Below are 21,897 nucleotides of genomic sequence, written 5' to 3'. Positions count from 1 at the left end.
ACTATATGACATCACCACGTGCACGCTGCATTCTGTCAAGAGATGACATGCGCATCCTTAAATTCCTTCACACTATCCGCACGTGTGATATGTAATCAGTCACCGACGCATGCGGCTGGAGGTAGGACTTAAATGCACATCGCTGCATGCTGTCACCCTATGTTTTGCCCTTGCTTGTCTTTTTAGTAGTTTTGAACACTAATATTCCAATCTTTACTTGACTTTCAGCCTTTACTGATCCAACAGTGGCTTTTACTAACATAGGTAAGACGCGTGTCCACCTTGATTCTTAAAGCTGTGGAGGATTTTTCATTAATTTACTAACGTACGTTTGAGTCATAACACAAACCTAGGCGCTCCACCACTTGTACGCAGCCTTTATGTACCTTGCTATTTACCACTCAGGGACACTTTACCAACTATGGCTTGACACGTGTAATTATGCTAGCGGCTGTGCCCCTCTCTAATTCGAACCGTTTTATTTGCACTTTCTAATCAACCACCAAACATGTTAAATGGTCTTTAGACCTCACGTCTTATGTCATCGAAGCCGCATTCGCTGCATGACTCAGCACACCGTACTCAATTAGATTACACACTTTATTCAACTTTAACATCAGCATTAGTAATGATGTTTACCGGCGTTCACATCGCCTGAATTCCACACGGTAAGATAGTGATGTCTTGTGTTTTCTCAATCATCACCACACTAAAACCTTATCATATCAGATTGTAAATTAAGTTCTGGCTCACGGAATCGTGTTCCGTCTTCAGCATGCTGGTGCCTACACATTGCGAGAACCTCATTAACACCAGCGCAAGCTGACTAAAAGGTAGCCTCCGCTTCCTCCGAAGCCACTATGTGCATCCAGCTAGCCTTAATACTTCCCTTCCTAACTTTAATTCCTTTTAATTGCAGAATCCAAGCAGACGGTGGGTTCATCATTCTCCTTTAAGTTCAACAAGTGGAAGTCAACACCACCATAACTGGTAGGTAATCTTGACCTACCGCTTAACATTTAATTCCTCTTTGAACCACACCCCTCTTATTCTTGGAATCATTTTGAACATATAGACTGCCCACACCCCTGTCCTGAAGAAGGGCCGCCGTGAAGATGGTTTAGTAGTGCACATTCCTGGGTCGAAACATCGATGCCTCGTTACAATCCATACCCTAAGTTCTCCACGCCCTAAATTGGAAAAGGACCCAGATGAGATTTGTTTGTATAGGGACAGATGCTAATTCATTCACACATCTTATACATTGTGTTTTTTAACGCTCGCACTGTATATCATATTCACTTCGCCACCTTGTCACTTTCTGATCATTTATTCACCAATAAGTCATGTATTTGTCTTTTCAATTATGAACATGTTTATGTGACAGCCTTGCATATGTAAATAGATAAAAAGTATAATATACTAATATTGAAAAAAACTCTCTTGGTGTGTTTCTTCCTGCATATTCATGATGGAATGCTTACAACTTGGTTACCTGACAGAACAGTTTGCAGTATATTTTGTACAAGCCCAGGTTCTGAAGGACACAGGGTTACCCCATTACAGTTCATATACCTTGCTCCCATCTTTGCACAAGATGGAGCACAGGTTTGAGATCACTGGAGGCATATGACACCACCTGTGCACCCTGATGTTAGCTTCTCATCCATTTTTTCTGAGCGCTTGGAGGCATAGATAAAGACAGTATCAGATTGAACATAGATGTGCAGTGCAACAGAACCACATGGGAACTAAATTCATATCCAGGAGACTATGATTGTCCTTTAGAATGGGGAGGTGGGCAGGATTGGTGAGGAATCTGCAGATGAGTATCCGCAGGAAAGATGGCCACCAAAGCTGATGGATACTTCTACTTACAGATTACTTGCCTTATGAATAGATACCACAACAGTACCCTTTACAAGGTGATTTGTCTTCAGACAAAGAAATTCTGCATTAGAGAATAGGTGAAATAACCAACACTTCTCACTTAAGAATCCAAACAACAGTGCTTTGAGAATGTAAAAAGGAAAGTCCTAGTCACCAAGCAAAAGATTTCTACCACGGGAACACCCCTAACCACTGCTGCTGATGAAGATTTCACGGTGGTGGAAGGAGCATGGATTTCCTAGGATGGTTCCTTCTTCTAGCAAGGGAATAACAGATTTGAATGCAGAGGACGATCGCCAACACAAGGTCCTCTTCTGGTCGACATTCCCCATTTTGTTTGAGAGAGAAAGGGTTTGAGTTGACAGAACAGGAAGCAGTGGCGCTCTAAGCAGTGTGATCTTGTTGCTAAAATGTTCGTGCAGTAGGCACGCGGTGCAAAACAGGACAGGGGAACACAAACCCAATAGTAAAAACAACCCCTGTGATGGTGTAGGGAGGCCTAAACCAAAATAGAAGAAGAACAGATCCTGTGCACACGCTAATGAGGTACGTAATCCTAGTGTCAGGACTTGGATTTACGGGCTAAGCGAGATATGTGTCAAAGTTCAAAAACGTGAAACACAAAGGTTCATGTAAGTGAAAATTGTTTATAAGTCAAATGTTTGGTCAGTACAGAAAATAGTAGCCAGCCGACACGTGTTTCGTCACACTGTGAAGGAGATGTGACTCATCAGGGCTGAAGGGCTACAGTATAATTGAAATCGTGGCGGCAGAATCCGGTAGAATGCCAGCCACGTATGTATGGGCTGCAAGTAATGTGTAATCAAATTACAACGCTCGTCAAAAGGGAGATGAAGCCAAAGACGCGTGCGTCCCGATCTTCATGGAAGTGCCTGTGGCGGGGAAAGCGCACTTGTTCTATGCGTTCGTAGGGCGTGTGAGGTCATCGCTAATGTGGACGGTCACTCTCCCACCCTGTACTGCCAAGAAGCAGTTTATTTCCTCAAGTATTTAAATTCTCTATCCACCTCATCATGGAACTCATGTAGTATCAGCTGGATCAGCATGTGTGTGTCAGTATTGGAATCTGCACTGTATTGGGTTTCAAGTTCTTTCAATTTGTCTTCTGATCGAGTTAGGATGCCTCAAATAGATTTATGGCGCCGGAAGTGATGTCCAAATTGCCTATGGAGACGCCTCCTCAGCGCGCTGACTTCAGTTACGTTTTACAACTTTCCACATCAGTAGACAGAGCCATGAAGTGCACTGACACTGGTGTGTCCAAACTAGGGCCCTGAAAGGGATAGACCCTAAGCCTAGAAATTCGGGTATGATGGGTCAGTTGATAAGGGATCTTAGACTAGATATTGTCTCCACCAGATAATGAGCTACCAAAGGTAAGTAACCTGTTCATCTGATAGAGACCTCAAGCTGCAGATTCCTTACCTTTGAATAGATATGCAAGCAATACTGTCCCCTGTGGGGGCTGCGGACAAATTCTAAACTAAAAATGTCCTTCAGGACCGAACAGACGAAGTGCCCATCCGGCAGAAGTGACAGTTCAGGCAATAGTGTTTAGTAAACGTGTGCAGGGATGCCCACATTGCTGCTTGGCAGATGTTCAGGACTGGGACTCCACATATTAACGCAGTGGTCACAGCTTTAGCCCTGGTGGAATGAGCCCTTAAGCCCTTAGAGGAATGCTCCTTACCCAGTAGGTAGCAGATTTTAATACAGAGTATGACCCAGCATGAAATGGTCCGCTTCTATATGGCCTGACCTTTCTTCGCTCCAACATAGCCCATGAAGATGTGGTCGTCAAACCGGAGCTCTTGTGTGCAGTTAGCGTAGAACATCAACGCTCTTTTTGGGTCCAGACAGTGAAGTCACTCCTCTTCTTTTGGAGGATGTGGAGAAGCATAGAAAGTGGGCAAGGTGACGGATTGGCCCACATGGAATGGTGTTACCACTTTCGGCAGGAAAGGGGCCATAGTGCGAAGCCCCAATTTGTCTGGAAATAAAGACAGGAATGCAGTCTTGGATGATAAAGCCTGCAGCTCAATCACCCTCCTGGCAGGTGTGATTGCCACTAGAAAGGCTGTCTTGATGGTGAGCCGCCATAGGGGCCAATTATGAAGAGGCTCGAAAGGAGCACATATTAAGAAAGTGAGAATCAAATTAAGGTCCCACTGAGGGACAACGAAAGGAGAGGGGTGGGGGGGTGATTTACAAGACCTTGAAGACACCTATTCCCAATAGGGGACATAAATAAAGAGGGTTGGTCAAGCAGCCGCAAAAAGGCAGACAGAGCATAAAGGTAACACTTTAGAGCACCCAGGGCAGAGTCCTGCTGGGAAAGGGTAAGGATAAAAAGAAGGACATCACACTTTTATGTACAATATAATAAAACTTTGTTCCACAGTTCAGGTGCATACCATTTTGGTGGAGGGATGCCTGGCGACCAGAATAACATTGTAGATTTCAGAATGTTGAAAGCTATCAGCTGTCGCCACTCAATCTCCATGCAAGAAGGTATAGAGTCGACAGATTTGAGTGGAGGATCCTCCCTTGCTCCTGCCCCAGAAGATCCTCCCATAGGGGCAGTCAGGAGACAGCATGACAAGTAGGCAGCAGTCCGACCACCGCATTCCGATATTCCCGCCGTGCTGGCAGCTGGAAAGTGCTACTTATCACAGTGGCTTGTGCTGCGGCCAAGAAAAAGGGCTGCAACACAAGCTGCTGTGGTACAGAGTACCTACTGCATGTTCATGCACCATGTGCCATGCACCATGTTGTGCGTGGCACACGGTGCATGGAAGTGAGTGGGGGCACTACATGTCCCCCCAGTGCCACATTACAGTTGCCCTCGAAGGACAAGGGCCCTGTTTGTGGGCCCCCTTATCCCTTTATGACAACTTTTTCATGGAGGTCTTCCAGCCATGAAAAGGCTGTCGGAAAGGGATATTGTAATCCGGATGGTGGTGCCTGCCTCAGCACTGCTGCCATTCAGAGATATGACTCTAACCACCGCCCCATTGGGATCTCTGGTCCTGGTGGAGGCGGCGGTCTTCCCTCCGACAGCTGTGGGTCCAACCACTGGTATTGTAATGCGGCAGTCGGACTACCATTGACGGCCTGTCGATAGCGGTCTGACTGCCATCGTAATCAGGCCCTAAGAGCAGAAAAAACGAATTCCAGGAGATCATGGGTCCTCATGAATATCTGCTGTTTGTTTTATCTTTTCCTAGTTCCTAGCTGTGAAGCCTTAAAGGAACCTGTTGAAAGAAAGCAAGTCACTGATGATGCACCAAAACAACGAAATGCTTGGACTGCAGATTTCACCCGAGCCATATGGCAGTAAAACAGACTTGCCATGGTGGTGGCACCAGATGGTACACACATGCATTACCAGCAGACACTGTTGACTGAACTACAAGGAAAACAAACAATTTTCAGCTGAAAAATAAAAAAAACTGCTCCCTCATGGGTTCAGGGCTCCCAAAGAGATTATAAACCTATGGCGGTAACAAGATGTACTGATTATTACTGCCCTTTTTAAAAAGTGACTTGAAATCTCAAAACATTACTTGGAAGGTTGAGGAAATACATCTGTTGCTGAGGTACATATTTCATCAGCAAAGTGCTGCAGAATGGAGTGCAGGAGCAATGTACTAAAATATCACTTTCCGAAGAATTATGCTTGGGTGCTCATCCAAATGCAATGTTTATAAAGACAGAAAAACTAATAAATAAGTATAAATTACCAGATTTAAGTTGGCAATATTAAATGTGTACAACCCTCCAAGTACTAAGAACTGCAAATGCTTCCAATAAGAGACATTGTTGTAATATTCCTTTGGAGTGTTAAGATGGTGTTACAAGTGTAGTGCAGTGGCTTAACAAAAGCCCCTGCGCACTGCGGGCCACACTGCCACTGGCTGATCCCTGGCCTGAGAGCTTCGGACTTGGTCCAGGCGTGGGGGGCACCTGCATGTACTTTGCAGGGGTCCCCTTCAAGTTTTGTTACACCACTTGTGCAGTGCATGATGACAGTTCTCTGTAAATACAGAATCAACTGCACTGAGGTTACAGAGCTATGAACTGTTATTGGCACAACTGTTGCATTTGACTGCCTAATAAATATGTCAGAGTCTCAAACACACAAGTAAGCAGCCCTTGCCAATTACAACCTGGGCAATGTGTATAGTTGAAAACAGGCTATTAGAGCAATATGCACAATATTCATGAGCTTTGCACCTGTCCATTGCGCGATCTCGCAATCTGTCCTTTTTGCGCAACTTCTCCTTTTTCTTCTTTTTTGATTCCTCATCATCCTCTTCTCCTAATAAAGACAATACCGATTATTATTTTTTTTTCAATAACTCTTTTAACTTTGGCTACCCTTCTTAACTTATATCCCACAGCTATACAATTTCTAACAAAACCTATGTAAAAATAAAGCAGTATATGAGGCATTTAAATGAGTAGATGGTACAAAGAAAAAGATTTGATGCCTGTAACAGTAATTAAGCAGTACTGATTTACATGTTATGTATATCTTCCTATAAATGAATGGGATACAAGAGGTCATATGTGCAAAGGCATTTTGCACTTCCTAATGGTGTGAATTGCAATTTCGAGTCGATAGGAAATGAAAAATGCCCTTTAGGAATGCACGGAAGGCTTTTGCGGTGGCGAAGAATGAGATTCCTACCTAGTACAAATCTCCTATTGGAAACCGCAAATAGGGATTACCTCATGTATAACGGTTTTCGTAATTCCAACTAGTTGCAAAATTACCATTTAGGAAATGCAATTATCATTGATTCGGATGAGGTGGTAACCAGGTGGAAACTATAACAAGCCTTGGTAAATGCAGTAGGTTTCGTGTATGGGATTAATAATACGTTAAGAGCTGTGGGAGCAGTGTATGAGTGCAGGGAGAATGCTATGAGTGCTCTATGTGCAGGGTGAGTGATACATGAATGAAGGTTGATAAGTGTCTGAGCGAAGGGTGAAGGTGCCTCAATGCAGTGTGACTGATGTATGTTCAGTGCAGAATGAGAATTGTGTGAGTGTACACAGTGAGAGATGTTACCATGTACACGGTAAGAGGTGTGCGAATATAGGGTGTGTGGTATGCCAATAGTATAAGTGTGGGATGAGCAGTTTAAGTTCAGGTTGAGAGGTGTGGTTGGAGGGTGAGAGGAATGTGATTGTAGGGTGAGAGGAATGTAATGATGTGTGAATGCAGAGTCAGCACTGTGTGAGTGGTGGGTGAGCGGTATCTGACTGCCAGTTGAATGTCAGGGTGACTGCAGAGTAATTGGTGGGCGATTGTTCAGGGTGAGTGGTGTCTGAGAGTAAGTGAAAGATATGTAAGTGTTGTGCAAAGTTCCAAAATGAGGCAAAACCATGCTGTGTCCCAATATGCCAGAAACAGCTGCCTGGGCACCATTCACCTCACCTGGCTCCTGGTGAGGCACGGTTTGTTTGTTCTACCACACGTGCCATGTGAGCAGCGACCGTCTGGCGGACACAAAAACAAGCCTCTATTGCAAAGAAGTTCGTGTTATTTACTGCACACATCCGAGCTGCTGCAAAAATTGACGGCACATGCACACACAAGATGCACGGCTCGTGGCACTGGTACGAAAGGACTACGCATGCGCACACTGTTACACCGTCAATAGTTGGGTCCAGAGGACATCCTGAGATTCCATGAACTCATGGAAAAAGCTTCTAAGAGGTTTGATCTTCCTCTTCCAGTTAAGGAAACAGAATGTTTCCTCTATGATTTTAAAGAGTCATCTAGGAAGCCAATAAGGACTATTCCCATGGTAAAACATATATGGGAGGAGGGATTGAAAATTATGAAGGACTCAGCTTCCGTTGCAGCCTCGGTTTCTAGAATTGAGAAAAAGTATCTAGCTACTGAAACCTCTCTGACATGTCTTATTGGTCATCCCCAGCCAGAGTCTGTGGAAATGTAAGCTGCACAAAGACGATCAATGAATCCATCTGTTACATGTTCAGCTCCTCCTGATAAGGAAGATAGAAAACTTGATGGAACAGGCAAAATCTTTGAAGTCAAGGCAGCGGCTTCTATTAAAGTGTCAAATATAATTAGCTGTTTCAACAGGAAAATGTGGTCAGATATAGCTCCTCTTCTATCACATCTACCGGAGAATAAGAAGGAAGAAGCCACACAAATTTTACAGGAGGAAGTAGAGCGGCTTCAGAATCCTTTGACAAAGCCATGGACGTTTCCGCTGTGGCGTACAGACAAATGGCAGGAGCCATAACACTTCACAGTCAGAGATGGCTTAAGGCTACTTCATTCAGACCGGAAGTGCAGGCTAAGATAGTATATATGCCCTTCGACTGGGAAAATTTATTTGGAAGCGACGTAGATGATGTCCTGCAGGGGATTAAGAAGGACACAGATACAGAGAGAACATTAGGTTCACAGCAGCAAGGCAGATTTCAGTCCTTTCATGGCAGAGGATCAAGAGGACATTTTCATCAAAGATCGTCCTATCAGTCCAATTGGTACCAGCAGTACCATCAACAAGGGTAACGTCAGTATGCAAATACACAGCACTTTTGATTCTCAAATACGTCTTACCAACAACAGTCCAGACGTAAGTCATCGACAAGAGGAAAAGTACAGGACACCAATCGAAGGCAGTGACTGTTCCAAGGCGCCACCACCTCGTCATTTCTCAGCCTCCATCAAAACCATTACCTTTCTTCCTATTACCATCAATGGCGGTCTATAACATCGGACAGATAGGTGCTAGACATAATTCGTCAGGGTCACACCCTAGAGTTCCTCTGCAAACCACCAGATTGCCCTCCCAATCACAGGAAACAGCAACATCTCTCGGACCTCAAGGCGGAAATTCTATCTCTTCTGGTAAAAGGAGCAATAGAGGAGGTCCCTCTTCAACAGCGAGGGAAAGGATTCTACTCGCATTTTTTTCCTCATACGGAAAAAGCAATCAAACAAATGGAGACAGGTAATTGATCTCAGAGGCTTAAACAAGTTCATCAGGAAACAATCTTTCCATATGCTATCTTTTCAAGAAATTCTGATGATGTTGAGAAGAGGGGAATATATGACATCTTTAGATCTATTAGATGCATACTTACATATTCCAATACACGTACGACACAGACAGTATCTCAGATTTGAGGTGGCGGGGCGCCACTACCTAGTCAGAGTGTTACCCTTCATTCTCCGATCCGCGCCAAGATTGTTCACGAAATGCATGGCGCCGGTTGCAGCATATCTGAAACAGCAAGTCATCAGATATATCCTTATCTGGATGATTGGTTGATAAAGGGCGTATGTGTCAAGACACTCGGGAGTCCATAGATTGTTGCATAAATCTCTTCCAGTTTCTGGGGTTACGGATAAACATGGAAAAATCCTCTCTAATTCCGTTCCAGTCGCTTTAATTCCTATGAGTCTTATTGCAAACCAGAGAAGCAAAAGCGTACCCTTCAGAGGAACTATTCAAAAGATTCTGGAGCTAACTTCACATCTAAAGAAAAGAAAGTCAATACTTCAGTAAGGATATTCAAATCCTTGTTGGGGATGATATCATCCTGCATCCCCTTAGTTCCAAATTGTCAGCTTCACATGCAGCCTTTACAAGAACTTCTAGACCTGCAATGGGTGCAACATCAAGGTTCCTTCGAGGATCCAATCCTCATCAATCCTCAAATAAGGGAGGCGCTGTCATGGTGGGGAAAAAGACAGAACTTATCCGAAGGGTTAATTTTCGAACCTAAAACACCCAGTTTTATAATGACAATAGATGCTTCATTACAGGGGTAGGGAGCGCATCTTCAAGACCTAGAAACACAAGGACACTGGAACAAACAGGCGGCTCAATTACACATCAACTTATTGGAGTGAAAGCGGTGTTCTTGGGCCTCCAAGCCTTACTCCCCAGGATTCACAATTCTCCAGTACTAGTCAGGACAGACAATACAACAACGATGTTTTATCTAATAAAGCAGGGGGGAACAGATCAAAGCCCCTATCAGCGCAAGCTCAAGAAATCTGGAAATGGCTTTTAATGCACAATATCTCTCTGCAAGTTCAACATGTTCCCGGAATACACAACATAAGAGAAGATTCGCTGAGCAGATCAACAATCGTTTGCCATGAGTGGGAGCTGAATCAGGATCAACTTATTCAAATATTTTACCTAAGGGGCACTCCAGCTCTGGACCTGTTTGCCACTCAAAGCAACAAAAAGTGCAAACAGTTTGCAAGCAGATTCCCTCAGCCAGGATCTTGGGGGAATGCTCTTCAACTACGCTGGACAGGTATGTTCGCTTATGCATTTCCCCCGTTTCCGCGGATCCCAAAGGTGCTCAGAAAAATGATATAGGAACCGTGTCACTTAATTCTTATAGCCCTGGCATGGGCGAGACAATTCTGGTTCTCGGAGTTTCTTCACTTATCAGTGACTCCCAGAGTGCAGTTTCCTCTAATCCAGGATTTGATCTCCATGAACAAGGGGCAAGTTCTTCATCCCCAGGTGGCCTCGCTGAAGTTGTCGGCATGGAACCTCATGAGCACGAATTTCAGTCCTTAAACATTAATGAAGAATACTGAGACATTCCCGCTCACTCTCGTGCAATTTCCACAAATAAAACCTATGTGGCAAAGTGGAAAAGGTTTTGCCAATGGTGTTTGACACAATCTCTTCATCCCTTGCACTTTTCTCCGCAGCAGGTTCTCCCTTATTCATTACATCTAGCCAAGACAGGCCTTTCTCATGCATCAGTCAAGGTGCATCTTGCTGCCATTTCAAGATATCGCAGGAAACAAAATCATCTATCGCTTTGGTCACAGAGAGTGATAAAGGAATTCTTGAAGGGATTGTTCAGGGTTTTTCCTCCAATTCAACGACCATCAGTTCCATGGCAGCTTAACACGGTCTTGGCGCAAAGCGATTCACAAAGCTGAGTTACAGTTTGTGTCTTGGAAAGAAGCTCTTCTCCTGGCTCTAACGTCAGCGAGAAGGGTCAGTGAGATTCAGGCTTTCTCCATCACAGAGCCTTTTCTTCCATTCAAATCCGACAAGGTGATATTACAAACAAACCCTAAATTCATTCTGAAAGTCTCTTCGGATTTTCACCTCAATGAGCCTATTGTTTTACCAACATATTTTAAAGACCCATTGTCGGCAGCAGAAACATCTTTGCACACATTAGATGTCAAAAGATGTTTCAAATGTTATATTGATAAGACAAAGTCCTTTAGAAAGAAAAGTCAGTTGTTAATAGCATTTGTTGGTCCCAGAAAAAGTTCTGGCTTTATCAAGGACTACCAAATCCAGATGGATATCCTCTACCATCACTTTATGTCACAAGAATGCCGGAAGTCCTTTACGCTCGACAGTTCAAGCCCACACAACCAGAAAAATGGCTACTTCACCTGCTTTGTTCGCGGTAGTATCGCTTCCGGACATTTGAAGAGAGGCAATGTGGAAGAATGTCCATACGTTTACCAAGCACTACTGTTTGGACACAGCTTGGAAGGCAGATTCAGCAGTGGGACAAGCCGTGCTACGAACCGGTCACCTTACAATTTCTAAAAAGAGTTTTTTTCTGTTCCTGTTGAATATCATTTCTTAATTGTTACATTGAATTGCTCTCGCTATGTGTCTTTAATGTTTATGTAATATATTGCATTTTGATGCATGCTGATACAGAAAATCTGCTCTATATTCTAGAGTATGTATTTTAATTTCTCAAATAGGAAGCAGAGCCTGAGGAAAAAAGGGTTCTACCCTGGAAACGCTTCGGGTAGACCTTTTTTTTGTTTATCTCTGAAGGGATACCAAAGTCTATAATATTTATGGTACCCATGCAGTTTTTTCTTTTACTGCGGGTCTGGCCTCGGCGCTGCAGCGCTTTGGCTCCTCCACCCCCTGCCACGCCCCCTTGACCCTCCCTCGTCATGTGTTGTCCCCACATAACTGTTCCTGTCTTCCGGCGGCGCAGCGGGCGGGCGCAGCGGGCGCGACGAAGGCGCGCCGAAGTTGCGCCTAAGTTAAGCCCGTCTGCGCCCGTCCGCGACGGGCCGGGACCAGGGGCCACACACTCTGCCTCTCGTTTGGTTTATACTGCTGCCCAACTTACTGCACTATCTGCCTTTCCCTCTCTTGCCCCTCTCCCCCTCCATCACCTACAATCACTTGGTATTCTCTCTTCTCCCCTACTTCACCCGACTCTTTTCTCTCCTGACTCCCTTCCTCTCCCCTCTTTTTCCCCTCCGGCTCCTCGTCCCCCTTCGGCCCCTACGGTTGCCTCTGCCTACCTACTTAACACCCGGTCCGCAGTTAAACACCAGACTGCACTTTTCAATCTTTTAACTACTGATTTTCCAGACTTTTTATTTCTGACCGAAACCTGGTTCACTACTGACTCCCTTCCTGATCTTCTAGCCATCCTCCCTGACACCTACTATGCCCTCCGAGCTGACCGCCCGGATGGGAAGGCCGGCGGGGGGGTGGCGATGATTGTCCGGTCGCCATTTAAATTTCAGCTCCTTCCTCACCCCCCCATTTCTAACGTGGACTACCTGGTGGCCCGTTCCCTCAACCTTCCTTCCCCCCTCACTGTGGCTCTTGTCTATCGCCCCCCTCAATCGATGCCTTCTTTTGTAGCCTCCATCCAGGAGTTGCTGGCCACCCTGGTGGTCAACAACTCCTCTGTGCTCCTTCTTGGTGACTTTCACTTCTGGCCAGGAGACCCTAAGGAAGACCTTTCTTCTAAAGACTTCTCTGCCACTCTTCACTGTTTGAACCTTACCTCCCACGTCACTGCCCCGATCCACGTACATGGCCATATACTTGACCAAATCTGGTCGTCTTGTCCCCTTGCCTTACCTCCCTCCATCTCTCCTTGTGTCTGGTCCGATCACTCTATTATTTCCTTTTCTGTTCACTTAGGTGTGGTTGACAAACCCTCTCCCCCTAAAAACCTTCTAGCCCGTAATTGGAATCAAACCGACCTGGATTCCCTTTCACTCTCTTTGGTTTCTTCCGCTCCTGATCTTACTCGTCTTCCCCTTGAATCCCAGGCCAAAGCCTTAAGTACATGGCTTGCTGCTTCGTGTGACCGTGTGGCCCCGCTTAAAAAGATCAAAGCGGTTCGTCCATACGATGCGCACAAATGGTTCTCCACTGAGCTCAAAGCACTAAAACTTGATCTCAGGCGGTCGGAACGCCTCTGGAGACGTCAGTATTCCCCTCCTCTGCGCGTTCAGTACAGACAACTCCTTACCAACTACAAAAAAGCAGTTCTTAATGCCAAAACCTCTTATTTCACGGAGAGAGTATCGTTCTCCGTGAATAAACCCAGCGAAATCTTCTCTTTGGTCCGCAATCTTGCCACTTCTGATCGCTCCTCCCCCGGCTTGGTTCCCTCCCAACCCCTCTGTCTTTCACTCAATAACTTTTTTATAGACAAGATTGCGAAAATTAAAGCTAACATTCCTACTGTGCCTCAGCCTATCCTCACCAGCCTTGCCACCCCCCCTTCCTCTTCCCTCGACACTTTCCCCCCTATCTCTCCTGACTTGTTTCACAACTACCTGTCTAAAGTTAAATCTGGCTCTCCTTTGGACGGCGCTCCTGCGCGTATCCTCAAAACCCTTTTCACTAATTGTCCTGGTCCTCCCCTCACTCTTCTCAACTCCTCATTGGCCTCCGGTGCTGTCCCCTCTTCCTTTAAATCTGCTGTCGTTCTCCCTATTCTAAAAAAACCTGGTCTAGATCCCTCCCTCCCCGCTAATTTCCGTCCCATTTCCCTTCTCCCCTACCTGGGTAAGATCCTAGAGACCCACGTCACCTCCTGCCTCTCCTCATACATCGAGGACAATGGCCTCTTAGCTTCCCACCAGGCGGGCTTCCGCCCCGGCCATTCTACAGAAGCGGTGGTTCTCGCGGTTTTGGATGAACTCAAGGGCAAGGCAGATGTTAACCTTCCCCAAGCCTTGGTGCTTCTCGACTTGTCCGCTGCGTTTGACACGGTCGACCATTCTATTCTTCTCGACCGTGTCTGCGCAGCGGGCATTCGGGGCGCGGCCTTCTCCTGGCTAGCATCCTTTCTTCAGGATAGGCATCAGGCCGTTCATCTCTCTGGTTTCTCTGCCCCCTCCTGTCCGGTCACATGTGGTGTTCCTAGGGCTCCTCTCTTTCCCCTCTCCTCTTTAATCTGTACATCTGTCCCCTTGTTTCTTCTCTTCTCAAGCTGGGGGTCTCTGTATATAATTACGCAGATGACCTCCAGCTTGTCTTTGATATGTCTTCTTCTCCCGATTCTATTCCCAAGTTCAGTTACACTCTTATTTTTATCTCTGAGTGGATGAGCGCCAACCATCTTAAGCTCAACCCCGATAAGACGGAACTTGTCCTCACGGGTGGCCCTTCTAACCCTTGGTCCCCTGCTCACTGGCCCCCTTCTTTTGCCCCCCCCCCCCACGCCCTCTTCCTCTGTTCGTACCCTTGGCATCAAAGTCAGCTCTGACTTAACCATGCACAGCCAGATCAGCTCTGTTGTGTCCTCATGCTTCCTTTCCCTCCGTCTTATTCGGAAAATTTCTCGCTTTTTCACCATCGACGCGCTTAAAACCATAGTCTTGGCTTTAGTCATCTCTCGCCTCGACTATGGCAATGGCCTGTACGTGGGCATCCCCTCCCACGAATCCCGACGTTTACAGGCCATTCAAAACCAAGCTGCCCGTCTCATTCTCTCCCTCCCCAAATCCTCTCACATCACCCCGGCTTTGAAATCCCTTCACTGGCTCCCTATCCGCTTCAGATCCCTTTTCAAACTAGCTTGCTTTGCCTTTCGTGCCCACTCTCGCTCTGCCCCTGCTTACATCACTTCCCTCATTTCTTCCTACGTTCCCAGTCGCACCCTCCGGTCTTCCTCTCTCTCCCTTCTTCACATTCCCCGTTTCCGCAAATCCAGATCCGGGGGCACTCGTCTTTCCGTCCTGGCTCCCCAGTTCTGGAATAGTCTCCCACTTCATCTTCGCTCCATTCCTATTTTTAGCCATTTCCGTAAAGCCTTAAAAACTTTTCTTTTTTCTTTGGCTTTCCCTTCTTAGGTTCCATTATGTCCCCCTCTGTGAGTTCTGACCCAGGTCCCCCAGCGCCAGGAAGCCGCTTGGCAGCAGTGCGCTTTATTAAATATTGTTTTCATTTCGTTTTCATTTCATTTCATTTCACTGCTATCTGTTTCCTTTACCGTGAGACTCCCACCATGACGAAGGGGAAGATCCAAGTATGTGAATCTATGAAAGATTCAATGCTGGAGAACTCCAGTTTTTCTTACATGGAGTGATACCAAGTAATACACAAGCATTGGCAAAGCCAATACTTATACAATAGCTATTGGCTTTGGCAATGTGTTTTTGTGATGTTTTACACCAGTGTGGCTGCTGTCCAGCATGGCTAAAAGTTAGTCGCATAGTCTCGTAGAGTGGAGTGGTGGAGCATATTATCGTAAAGTGGGGTGGGGGAGTAGAGTGGATTTGTTGGAGTACAATGTTGTGGAGGGGAGGGGAAAGGGCCAGATGTACGACCAGCAAAATTGCGCCTCGCAAGTTGTGACTCATTTGTGAGTCGCAATTTGCGAGGTGCATTTTGGCATGTACAACAGTATGTTTAGCACTTTTTGCGACTCCCAATGGGGTCTCAAATTGCGAGGCTCATTAATAGTAATGACCCTCTCGCAATTTGCGAGTGCATTGGGAATGACAGGCCCTCCCAGGTATGGTGGCCTGCTGGGCTCAGCAGACCGCCATGTCTGGGACTCCTTTTAAATAAAGCAGTTTTCTTAAAAAAATGTAGCCCGTTTCCTTAAAGGAAAACAGGATGCATTTTCATTATTTAAGGGCAGTTAGGGGTCCCTGGGATCACTGCCTGCCCTTATAAAATATTTTCGGTGACAGTCACAAAGTGGAAGGGATTTGCACGTGTTTTGTGACCGCAATTGCGGTCGCAAAACATTGGTACATACCTTTGTGGTCGCTATTGTTATGTTATGTTATGTTATTTATTATTTGTTAAGCGCACTTACGCCCGGAGGCTTCTTGGCGCTGGAGAGAATCAAACATAACAGTACATAAAAGACACAAATCACTATTTACAGTAAGCCTGTGAAAAAAGAATAGTTTTGAATGCTTTCCTAAAGGTAAGGAGGTCCCTACTGTGTCGCAGGGTCAGGGGGAGTGAGTTCCACAATGAAGCAGCCAAAAATTGAAAACTGCTACCTCCCTGACGTTTCCTTTTGAAACGAGGGACCTCAAGTAGGTCCTTGTGGGTAGATCTCAGGCTGCGCAGAGGTTGATATTTACGCAGCAGTTGTCTAAGAAACATGGGACCCTTGCCCTCCAGAGCCTTGAACACAATACAGCCCACCTTGAATGTTGCTCTCTGTTCCACAGGCAGCCAGTGCAAGGTCTCCAGTCCATGTCTAATCGATTCCCACTTTGGGACTTTACAAATAAGTCTCGCAGCTTGATTTTGCAAGTATTGCAATCTTTTCAGTTGGCCAATAGGAGCCCCCAGATAGAGGCTATTTGAAAAATCGATATGAGACAGGACTAGAGAACTAACTGTCTGAATTAAGGCCAGACCTGTGAGGAGATGTGCTATTTTCTTGATCTTCCTCAGTTGGAAAAACCCCGAGGAGACCACTGTACCAATTTGACTTCCCAAGGAGAGGTCCTCACTGAGAGTCACTCCCAAACTTTTTATTGTACGGGATTTCTTTGGAGGCGAGCCCATGTCCGCTATTAGGAAGGGAACGACCCTGTAGTTAGGTGGACTGGACTGCTGTGAGGTGGATTGGATTGAATGGGGTAGACTGGATTGAGTGAGGTGGATTCAATTGGGGTGGACTGGTTTGAGGTAGATTGGACTGGAGTGGGGTGTATTAAAGTGGGATGGATTAGGGTGGAGTGGAAATAATTTGAGTGGACTGGATTTGAATGTATTGGACTGAAATGGGGTGAATTGGACTGTGATTGGGTTGGATTGGGCTGGTGTGGGTTGGGTTGGGTTGGACTGGGGTGTGTTGGATTGGAGTGGAGTTGATTGGATTAGTGTGGAGTGGTTTGGGTTGTAGTGGAATCAGATGGTTTGGAGTTGATTGCATTGGAGTGGGGTGGATTAACGTGGTTTGGAGTGGGGTGGATTAAAGTGAACTGGACTGTAGTAGAATAAAATGGATTAGATTGTAGTGGGATGGATTGGAGTGGCGTGGGTGGACTGGGTTGCTGTAGATTGAACTGGAGTGGGGTGGATTGATACGGATTTGAGTGGGTGGACTGGCTTGGATTGAAGTGTGGTGGTTAAGTTGGATTGGAGTGGCGTGGGTTAGATTGGAATGGGGTGGACTGGAGTGGGGTGGGTTGGATTGGAGTTTAGTGGGTTGGACTGAAATGAGATGAATTTGACCGGTCTGGAGTGGGGAGATTGTGGTAGATTGGAGTGGGGTGGAATTGAGTGAGGGGATTGGGTTGGGGTGGAGTGGGTTTGGGTGAGGTGGACTGAAGTAGGCAATATTGATTTGTGTGCACTGGTGTGAGGTGGGTTGGATTAGAGTGGGGTGGATTGGATTAGGGTGAGATGGTTTGGATTGGAGTGAGGTGGATTGGACTGGGGCACTTTGGATTGGAGTAGGGCTTTGGGTGTGGGGAGTGGAGTGGGGTTGGGTGGAGTAGAATGGGGTAGATTAGATTAGATTTGACTGAGTGGGATGGATTGGACTGGGGTGGGCTAAACTGGGATGAGGTGGATTGGATTGGGATAGAGTGGGTGGATTGGGGTAGAGTGACATGGATTGGAGTAGGAGTGGGGTGGACTGGCGTGAAGTGGTTTGGGGTGGATTAGAGTGTGGTTTACTGGGATGGGGTGGATTGAAATGGGGTGGATTGGACAGGGCTGTGGTGGGTGGATTTGATTGGAATGGGGTTGTATGGACTGGAGTGGGTGGACTACATTGAAATAGGGTGGATTTAAGTAGGGTGAATTGAATTGAGTGGGGTCGATTGGATTTAGAGGAGTTGACTAGGTGGGGTGGATTGGACTGGAATAGGGCAGACTGGATTGAGTGTGGTCTGGATTGAGTGGGGAATGGTTGAGGTGGATTAGATTGGGGTGTTTTTTGAGGGAAAGGGTTGCAGTGGGGTGTAGAGGAGCGCACTGGATTTAAGTGGGATGGATTGGAGTGGAGTGGACTGGAGTGGGGTGGATTGGACTGGAGTAGATTGGGGTGGATTAAGGTGGTTTGGAGTGGGGTTGATTGGATGTGGATGGATTAAAGTGGACAAGAATGGACTAGAGTGGGGCCAATTGGGGGATCTGGATTTGAGTGGGATGAGTTGGAGTGAGGTGCATGGATTGGATTGGGGTAGGGTGGGCTGGATGGATTGGATTGGACTTGATTGGGCTAGAGTGGGGTGGACTGAACTGAGGTGGTGTGGATTAGATTGGGGTAGAGTGGGTGGATTGGAGTAGACTGGAATAGGGAGGGTTAGAGTGGGGTGGGTTGAAATGGGATGGGGTAGACTGGAGTGGGATGTATTGGAGTGGGGTGGATTGGATTGAAGTGGGGTAGGATGGATTGGATGAGGTGGGTTGGATTTGATGGGGGTTCATTGCATTGAGGTTGAATGGACTGGGCTGAGGTGGGGTGGAGTGGATTAAAGTGGGATAGATTAAAGTGGGGTGGAGTGGACTAAGGTGGGGTGGATTGGATTGGATTAATGTGGGATGGATTAAAGTGGGGTGAAGGGGACTGGATCTGAGTTGATAGAACTGGAATGGGGTGGACTGGACTGTGATTGTGTTGGATTGGACTGGATTGGGTTGGACTGGATTGGGTTGGACTGGTGAGGACTGGATTGGGTTGGACTGGTGAGGGCTGGATTGGTGTGGAGTGGTTTGGATTGGAGTGGGGTGGATTAAGGTGGTTTGGAGTGGGGTGGATTAAGGTGGACTGAACTGGGGGATTACAATGTAATAGATTGGAGTGGGATGGAGTGGAGTGGGTGGATTGGGTTGCAGTGGATTGGATTTGAGTGGGGTGGACTGGTTTGGATTGAAGTGTGGTGGTTGCATTGGGTTGGATTGGAGTGGCATGGGTTGGATTGGAATGGGATGGATTGGAATGGTGTGGGTTGGATTGGAGTTTAGTGGGTTGGACTGGAATGGGGTGGATTTGACTGGAGTGGACTGGATTGGGGTGGGTAGATTGTGGTGGATTGGAGTGGGGTGGAATGGAGTGAGGTGGATTGGGATGGGGTGGGTTTGGACCAGGTGGACTTGTGTAGGCTATATTGGATTGGGTGCACTGGTGTGAGGTGGATTGGACTGCAGTGGTGAGAATTGGAGTGGGGTGGATTGTATTAGGGTAAAATGGATTGGATTGGGGTGAGGTGGATTGGACTGGACTAGGGCAGTTTGGATTGGAGTAGGACTTTGGATGGATTGGATTGGAGTGGGGTGGAGTAGAATGGGGTACATTAGATTGGACTGGAGTGAGATGGAGTGGACTGTGGTGGGCTGAACTGGGATGGGATATGATGACATGGATTGGAGTGGGTGGATTGAAGTAGGAGTGGGGTGGAATGGAGTGGAGTGAAGAGGATTGGGTGGATTGGATGGGGTGTGGTGGGCTGGAGTGGGTGGACTTTGTTGGAGTGGGGTGGTATGGACTGGACAGGGGTGAAGTGGGGTGGACTGCATTGAGGTGGGGGTGGATTGGAGTAGGGGGAATTGAATTGACTGGGGTGGAGAGGAGTTGATTGGGTGAATTGGACTGGAGTAGGGCAGACTGAAGTAGGGCGAACTGGATTCATTGTGGACTAGATTCAGTGGAGAAAGGTTGGGATGGATTGGATTGGGATGAGGTGGAATAGATTGGGGTGGGATGTTTTCTTTTTGAAAGGGTGGCAATGGGGTGGATTGGAGTGGAGTGCACTGGATTTAAGTGGGGTGGATTGGAGTGAAGTGGGGTGGGTTGGACTGGAGTGGATTGGGGTGGATTAAGGTGGTTTGGAGTGGGGTTGATTGGATTGGAGGAGATGCATTAAGGTGGACTGGAATGGACTAGAGCAGGGTCAATTGGGGGAACTGGATTGGAGTGGGATGGGTTGGAGTGGGGTGCATGGATTGTATTGGGGTAGACTGGGGTGGACTGAACTGACAGGTGTGGATTAGACTGGGACAGAATGGGGTGGATAGGAGTAAAGTGGAATGGGGTGGGGTGGGGTGGATCGAAATCGGGTGGGGTAGACTGGAGTGGAGTGCGGTGCATTGGTTTGGAGTGGGATGGGATGGGTGGATTAGAATGAAGTAGGGTTAGTCGGATTGGATCGGGCTGGATTGGATGGAGTGGGTTAGACTTGATAGGGGTAGATTGTATTAGAGTCAGGTGGACTGGAGTGGAGTGAGGTGGACTGGATTGCGTGGGGTAGATTTGACCGAGTGGGGTGGATTAGATTAGGGTGGATTAGTTGAGGTGGAGTAGATTGGAGTGGGGTGGATTAAAGTGGGATGGATTAAAGGGGGATGAATTGGAGTGGAGTGCACTGGATTTGAGCGGATTGAACTGAAATGTGGTGGATTGGACTGTGATTAGGTTGGATTGGACTGGATTTGGTTGGACTGGAGTGGGTTGGACTGGTGTAGGTTGGATTGGAGTGGGTTGAGTTGGATTGGTGTGGAGTGGTTTGGATTGAGGTTTATTAAAATGGTTTGGAGTAGATTGGATTGGCGTGGAGTGGTGTGGAGTGGATTAGATTAATGTGGTTTGGAGTGGGGTGGATTGGACTGGAGTGGGGTGGATTAAGGTGAACTGAACTGGGGGGGATTAAAATGGATTAGACTGGAGTGGGATGGACTGGAGTAAGGTGGGTGGATTAGGATTTGGTGGATTGGATTGGAGTGGGGTGATTGAAACAGATTTGAGTGGGTGGACTGGATAGAAGTGCAGAAGTTGGGCTGGATTGGATTGGAGTGGGGTGGGTTAGACTGGAATGGGTGGATTGGAGTAGGGTGGGCTGGATTGAATTTGGTGGACTGGACTGGAATGGGGTGGATTGGACTGGAGTGGGCCAGATTAGAGTGGGTAGATTGTGGTGAGTTGGAGTGGGGTGGAATGGGGTGGTGTGGATTGGATTTGGGTGAGGTGGCCTGGAGTAGGGTATACTTGATTGGGTGCACTGATGTGGGGTAGATTGAATTAGAGTGGGTTGGATTGGGATGGAGTGGGGTAGATTGGATTAGGGGAGATGGATTAAATTGGGTGAAGTGAATTGGTTTAGAGTGGGGCGAATTGGAGTGGGGGACAATTTGTACTGGAGTAGGCCAGATTGTTTTGGATTGGTGCAGATTGTTTAGGACTGGAGTGGGCAGATTATTTAGCCTTGGAGTTGAGCAGATTGTTTAGAATGGATTATTTTGGATTGGGGTGGGGCGGATTGTTTTGGATTGGAGTGGGGCAGATTGTTTTGGATTGGGGTGGGGCAGATTGCTCTGAATTGGAGTAGGACCGATTTTTTTTAATTGAAGTGGGACTGGATGGAGGGGGGCAGATTATTTAACATTGGAGTGGGACAGATTGCTTTGGATTGGAGTGGGACAGATTGCTTTGTACTGGAGTCAAGCAGATTGTTTTGGATTGGAGTGGAGCAGAATATTCTCTGTTGAAGTAGGGCAGACTGTTTTGGATTGAAATGAGGCAGATTGTATTAGACTTGAGTGGGGTAGATTGCTTTGGATTGGAGTGAGGCAGATTGCTGTGGATTGGAGTGTGGCAGATTGTGTTGGTTTGGAGTTAGGCAGATTGCTTTTGATTGGAGTGGGGCAGAATGTTTTGGATTGGAATAATGCAGATTGTTTTGGATAGGGGTGGGGCAGATTGGAGTGAGGCAGATTGTTTTGGATTGAGGTAGATTGG

General features: G+C 46.8%; 1 protein-coding gene across 2 annotated transcripts in view; it reads right to left on the bottom strand.

The window, feature by feature from the left end:
• AKAP8 (A-kinase anchoring protein 8) overlaps window positions 1-21,897 on the bottom strand; it is an 895,754-nt gene that overhangs the window by 447,536 nt on the left and 426,321 nt on the right. For both annotated transcript variants that reach the window (XM_086960773.1, XM_086960782.1), the window contains exon 9: window positions 6,148-6,232. In XM_086960773.1, the coding sequence (XP_086816899.1) occupies window positions 6,148-6,232 (85 nt within the window). The remainder of the gene's footprint in view (window positions 1-6,147; window positions 6,233-21,897) is intronic.

Source organism: Lissotriton vulgaris, chromosome 1_1 (genome assembly GCF_964263255.1).
Source record: "Lissotriton vulgaris chromosome 1_1, aLisVul1.2, whole genome shotgun sequence".
Lineage (NCBI taxonomy): Eukaryota > Metazoa > Chordata > Amphibia > Caudata > Salamandridae > Lissotriton > Lissotriton vulgaris.
This window is presented reverse-complemented; position numbering and strand designations above follow the sequence as displayed.